The sequence below is a fragment of the Mycena indigotica genome (genome assembly GCF_014461135.1).
Source record: "Mycena indigotica strain 171206Taipei chromosome Unknown Mind.scaff0004, whole genome shotgun sequence".
Classification (NCBI taxonomy): domain Eukaryota; kingdom Fungi; phylum Basidiomycota; class Agaricomycetes; order Agaricales; family Mycenaceae; genus Mycena; species Mycena indigotica.
Genome location: NW_023503003.1, coordinates 4,318,524 through 4,324,761, shown reverse-complemented (window position 1 = coordinate 4,324,761; position 6,238 = coordinate 4,318,524). Strand labels below are relative to the sequence as shown.

General features: G+C 50.7%; 2 protein-coding genes across 2 annotated transcripts; both read right to left on the bottom strand.

The window, feature by feature from the left end:
- Window positions 1-1,717: 1,717 nt before the first annotated feature.
- MIND_00519900 (uncharacterized protein) lies at window positions 1,718-2,363 on the bottom strand (the record flags this gene model as incomplete). The annotated part of the gene is made up of 4 exons (XM_037361989.1): window positions 1,718-1,907; window positions 1,962-2,213; window positions 2,266-2,291; window positions 2,337-2,363. 4 exons carry the CDS (start codon window positions 2,361-2,363, stop codon window positions 1,718-1,720), a joined length of 495 nt encoding a protein of 164 aa, XP_037222281.1.
- An 832-nt stretch (window positions 2,364-3,195) lies between these two features.
- Window positions 3,196-6,225, bottom strand: MIND_00519800 (USP domain-containing protein; the record flags this gene model as incomplete). The annotated part of the gene is made up of 7 exons (XM_037361988.1): window positions 6,085-6,225; window positions 6,017-6,030; window positions 5,506-5,966; window positions 5,326-5,450; window positions 5,111-5,271; window positions 4,853-5,056; window positions 3,196-4,795 (listed from the first exon to the last, which is right to left on the bottom strand). The coding sequence occupies exons 1-7, from the start codon at window positions 6,196-6,198 to the stop codon at window positions 3,196-3,198; spliced, it is 2,679 nt and encodes an 892-aa protein (XP_037222280.1). The 5' UTR covers window positions 6,199-6,225.
- Window positions 6,226-6,238: the final 13 nt, after the last annotated feature.

The following is a 6,238-nucleotide window of genomic DNA, read 5'->3' as shown; positions in this document are numbered from 1 at the left end:
AGCTGTGGCAAACGAGTGACAAACGTCGATCCCGTTGCGATCCCGTCTGGGCATCGCTTTGGCACTTTGAGCGCTCGATTCCCCCGACGCTTAACATCAGGAATATTTGCTTTTAAAGCACCTTTTCGTCGTGGCTTACGGCTGTTATATGATGCAGGAATCAACACGAAGTTGTAGTCAAGATTCAGAGTTTGAGCTTCGGCAACTTGATACGAGATTAAACCGATTAGATTAGACGGAAAAGAGATTAGATATGATGGCACTTCCCTCGTCCTCCGACGAGTGTTTTGCTTCACTGGTGTCCAAAGTTTTCAGCTTGACGACCTCGTTGGGTCGTACCTGACCAAGTAAAAATGAGGTTCACTTCTTCACGCTCAGAATCACGAACAACGTATTACAAACAAACAAACAAACCATGACAGGAATACAAACTGAAATGCGCTGAGCGAATAAAGCCACAGGGGAAGTTTGCACACGGAACGCAAAAGGATATGGATTGAGATTTGTACAACTTGTGAAGCGACGGATCGCGTAGGCAACACAACTGGCACTTTAAAGGCACTCGAAAGCACCAAGCACCAGTTGTCCAGTTACAGCATTACCCGAGTAGGGATTGCCTCCGCATAGCCAAAGAATGCGTCATGATGTTCAGCAGCTTGAGCGACCAGTGCGAGGGGGGTTGAGGTGTTGCTATCACGGTACACGTTTTCATCGGCATCGCCACTACTTTGCAAACACTCCCAGCAACGAGCCGCAGTCCCCGACTGGTAATATCGCTCATTTTGGGCAAGGGTACGGAGGCGCTCGATTCTCGGGACTGAACTGGAGTGAAGCACGGTCACCAGAATGTGTATACCAATGTTAAAACAGAGCATTGGAGGCATTAGAGAGTATAGGAAGACAGAACAAGAACGTGCACCTTTCATGACAGTCCTATTCCCTCGTCATTGTCCCTCAGTCCCAACAAACTTGTCGGAAAGAGATGTATGGCGGAGGATCCGAGATACGACAACAAGTCCAGCGAGCAACATTACCGAAGTGGATTAGATTCTCACAGAGCCAAGAGCGTCATGATTTTAGCGTTGAGCACCAAAGTACGAGGATGATTGAGACGCTGTCACGACAATTGCCGACAACGCGCAGTCCCCGCCTGGAGTAAGCTCATTTTGGGCATGCGAGAACCTCATACCCGAAGGGCTGCAGCTGGAGTGTCGCTCATCACCGAAGCTTGAAAGGCCCTCGTCAACTAAGCTTTGACAATGGCGAACAAAGGGAGGAAGGCGACTGACTTGAGGCAGATGATGGTCGAGAAGAAAGAGAGACTGGAGTGGCGATACAGCGGAAGTAGCAGATATGTGTTTCACGATCACGGCGTGACTCCATGACTAGACGAGACAGTGAATTTTGTGAATCTAGGAGAGGTCTACCTTCCAAGCCCAACTTGGCAGATAAGATAGCCAGGTCTAGCATCCCAGAGCGTCTGGACAGTTCAGGGAACAGCACAAGCCGATGAAACACCATACGGAGGAAGTGGTGGTCAAGTGTCGGCCCGGGCCGGAGCGTGATCGGGGACGAGTCTTGACCACGTCGGGCGCTGGCGCCAACCCGCAAGCTGGTGGATGGGACCAAGCAGGTGTCTTGTATCTCTGTTCGTGAATAATGATACTGTTTTTCCAAGTTTTCCAAGTTCACATTGTAAACCACTGGCGCGTGCCTACTACATTAACCGATAGTCAGACATAAACCACACAGCATCCTCCTTCCTCGTCTTGAATATCTTCATCAAGGCGGCCATCAGCTCGTCGTCCTCTGCTTTCGCCATACTCTCCTCCGTCATATTGTCGGTGAAGTGAACGCATATCAGACCAAGAAACTTGCCCATAAGAGCGTAGGCGCCGATTTCTTCCCTGAGAATGTAAATCAGCAGTGCTGCAGGGAAGAACGAAAAAAATAATCGCAACTCGTCCTTGGACTTGCAGCACTCGATTATCTGGTTGATGGCCCATGCCTGTGCGTATCTGTCCTTCAGGCGCAACTCTTCCGGTGCAGCGTCGTAGAGCTCGGTGAAAGTCATGAGCCAGCCGAAACGGTAGCGGGGCAGGACTTCAGCCATTGTTTTGCCACCATAGCGCGCTAGTCCGGGTGCTTCCTTCAGGACTCGAGGGAATCCATATCTGGATTGAAGTTTGAGGAGATCCATCATTGAGCTGTGCCTAAGTAGCATATAATTGAAACAGTTACACGCACAAGCAATGGAGGGCTTACATTGTGGGCCTTGTCCAAGCCGGCGCCTTGTCAGGCTTACTTCATAGAATTAACCGACCTATTGTACCCACTTTCTCACAGGATGATTTCCAGAACATTTTCCAGGATGATTCAGAAAAAAAGTTGAAATCCTTAGTTTTGTATCCCGCAGTCAGACAGGGGGTGAGTGTGACGACCAAACAAACACAGTTATCTTTTTAGCCAAAATTTGAAGATGATTGTCAGCAGTTTTTTTGCTTGAAAAGTATAAAAAAGCTTCAAAGTTTTTGATAGCATAATTTTTTAAAAAAAATGTGCCTAAGCATATACAGAAAAAAAAAAACTAAAAAAAAATCAGCTTTTCTAGGGGCAACCCTGGCAGCTTAGAATAGAGCTTATCAATAGCAAAAAATGCCTTACTTAGGCTTACTTAAGCCCTCTCAACCAATCAGAGGGCCAGAAAAATACCCAGCAAGTACTAAGAACCTCCATTGGGAATAGTGTGGGCAGTAGAGACTAATTAAAGGAGGGCAACTGGAAAGGCTTAGAGAGTCTGAAGTGGAAATGAAGGTCTACATACTTTCCTGAAAATTCTGTTGATATAAAAAGTTTCCTCCTTTTTAGGGGACAAGAAACCCAGCCCAAAAGAATTTGATTGAAATTTACTTCTTTTACTCACTCCTAGGGAAATATTCTGGCCATGACTATAACTGTTTGGAAATAATGATATTTGTTGCAGTTGCGTTTTCAGTGATGTTGATACATTATACAGGACTACGATTAGTGGGTGTGCTGCGAGGTATTTCCATCAAACTACACTGAGAAGGTCGAAGAAAGAAAACAAAACGCAGAAGAAAAAATGCGATAAAAATGGGCTTAAAGGGGGGGGGCCTACCGTCCGCGAGGATACGAATACAGAAAACTCCATCGAATACAGTGGGGGTGGGGTCGTCACATGCCAAACCGAAACGCGCTCGGGGACTTGTCGTCCTTCTTGTCCTTGTCCTTCTTCCCAAAGCCAAACGTCGTCGTAAGACTCATCTTCCGGCTCGCGCGCCGACCACCGCCAACCGGCAGTGCAGTCGTGCTGCCGTTGCTAGAATGGTGGCTGCTACTATGATTGGCACCCGCGAAAGTCTCTAGCGCAGGACTGGTCGGTAACGTGAGCGATTCACCGTCCTCGCTCCCGTTTATCCGCAGTTTCCCCCTGTCCACAGAGACACGTGAGTCCAGCGGTGGCGGCGATGCTATCCTTGTCGCAGCATCTTTCAGTGGGGGCACCGGTGGTAGTGGTCGTGATGAAGCTGCGTGTTCAGCGGGAGCACCAGCCGTTGATGGCCGGGGAGTTGGCATGGCTGGGGGAGAACCTTTTGTCCTCGATTTGTTGGGACTCGAAAGATTCGACATGGATATTTTGGTGGGGATCGACAAGGGCGAGAGGGTCGGGGAGTCGGTCAGTGGTGGCGGGGGCGGGGGTGGCTGGAAACCATGACTGGGAGCAAGTGAGGATGACCGGGCGGGTGGGAAGTCGACGGTGGAATGCTGTGGGTGCTGCGCCGATGCTGAAACAGACACAAAGCTCGATGACGCCGAGCCTGGCGAGGGACTGTCGTAACCGTTTACCCGTTCTTCACGGTCGGGTTTAACAACAAGACCAGCTGACTTTGGCCTGGTTTTGGGCGGCGACACAGTCTGAGCTGCATCAAGCACGATAGAATCTGACGGCCGCCGATTTTTATCGTGAGAATGGCCCGAAGTCAAGAACCACGTTGATGAAGAGGATGACTGCTGTGAAATCGTCTCTGGCGTTCGGGACGAAAGGACTGGAGAAGCGGGAATATCATCCACGAGTTCAGAACGCCGTTTGTCTAGCCCCCTCAAGCTCTTACGCTTGCCAAACCAACCCGGCTTCTTCTCCTCGTGCTTCTTCTCCTTACCGTTTGGACTGGCTACAAGCGATTGCGGTAATGGCGGTACCGGGGGTGGGGGAGAGGCAGAGCCTGGTGGCATCAGTGGCTTGCTGTCGTCATCAACAGACAGTGAAGATACGGCGCCATTGGACTGGAGAGAGTAGCGTGTGTCAGCGGTGTTAGGCCGCGCAGATGTTGACGGAGTTCTCCGAATGCTGCTGAAGAACTTGCTCCCCTTCTTGGGCAACAGATGGGCTTGTTGCTCTTCTGTTGTCGTCGCGATGTCTATCGGGTGTCGCGGGTCGATAGGTGAGGGTGGTGTTGCGGGAACCACGCTATCACTGGTATCGGAGAGTTCGGGCTCTTCCAACCCAGGAGGGAGACTGGGGTCTGTTGCTGGAGAAGCATCTACATGCACTTCATCCGTAGTCGGCATCGGAGAAAGTGGTGGCCGTAATCCGAGCGCGGGCAAGTCAACGTCGACTGCCTGATAAAAGAGTACATATGCCGCGCCAGCATTTGACTCGCCAAAGTACTTGGGAATCTCCGCTTCTGTTATTGCGTGCACGTTGTCGTCGTCAAAGACCATCCACGAGCCCATGGTCTTGATGATTGAGATGTAATGCCCATGATGAGGACCACTGTTAACGACAGATGTAGCCAATGGATTTTGCAATGAGAGAACGCGTCACACGTACTTTCCGATATGTACCACAATTCCAAAAAGACTGAACAACCGATCCGCATCGTCGATATCGTCAACGGTGTTGAATAGTCGCAGCTCAAACGGAAACGCGACACGGTAGGCGAGTTTAATGTACTTTTGGACGTCCTCCTGCCAATGGTACTTGAAGCGCTTTAAATGTAGGGCGAGCACGTTGGGGAGTTTCTTGATTTTCATGCTGGCGACGAAATCAGCCGGACAACACCCAAGCGATTGATCTCAGTCCACTTGCCGTTTCTCAGCCTCCTGCAGATCGCAACAAACATCACAAAAGAACTTGTTCTTCTGGCAGAGCATTTCGCTGGCACTGAACTGCCGCAGACAGGCCGTGACACTGGCGTTCTGCTCGATGTCTATTGACAAATCGAGAAACGACTCGTCCCGCGATGACACCTGAAAAAAATATACGTGTCGTCTCAACAACGGGAGCAGAGATAGGCAACGCACGCTTTCACACGTCAGGCATCTCGTCTCGCTTGTTAAAGTTCCCTCGAAGAGCTTGTGGACAAGCGTTGCGTTTTGGGCAGTAGTAGTGTTGATTGGAGAAGGGAGTTTGGGTGCGGGAATACCTGCTGAGCGCTGGGGGTTAGAAGCAAGAACCAAGCGGGATTAACACAAGTAACGCACAATCCTCCCCAGACGGCGTCGCAGACCCGCTCTCCGCCGTCTTCCGCTGCTCCTCTATTTCCTCTACGATCTTATTAAGCAGATAATTAAGAAATTCGTGGGCGTCCTGGTGCATTGTCGAGCGGAAGAGTTCATTGACTTCCTTGAGTTTGTCGATAAACGCCCTAGGCGCAACGGTGCCCTTCTCCGCCGGGTTGGTGGATATATATACGAATAACGAGCGAAGGGCGGAGAAAAGGGTCGGTGGAGCGGACGGAATGCCTTGGATTGGAGGGTGGAGGACAACATCGTTAGCATTAGAGGTCGACGGCTTCCGCTCCGGCTTCCGACGAATGGGAACAACGACTGGTGGTGACGAGGTTTGGGCTGGCTCAGCCACGAGAGACGGGTCCGGAGCCTGTATTAAGAGATCCCTGAAAGGCCCACAGAAGTAGAGGGCTTGGATGACTGAATTAGCGTAGCTATGCTCGAGTCAGCGATGGCAGAAATCGTGTAGAGCCAAACAGCAGACCAGGTGTTGCCAAACTAGAATGAAAAGAGATGTTCAGAGTCGCGAAAAGATGGGGTAAAGCGACATACGTTCTCAAAACCGAATCGCTTGTTGTCGGGGGAAAGGACGGGGGCGGGGTTGGCGGATTGAGTCGCGTCTACGGGGTGTTGGGTGCCCTTGCCGGTGAAACCCCAGCGCAGCATAGAACGTTTTCTGGCGCGCAGACCAAAGGAAAGCGCAAGT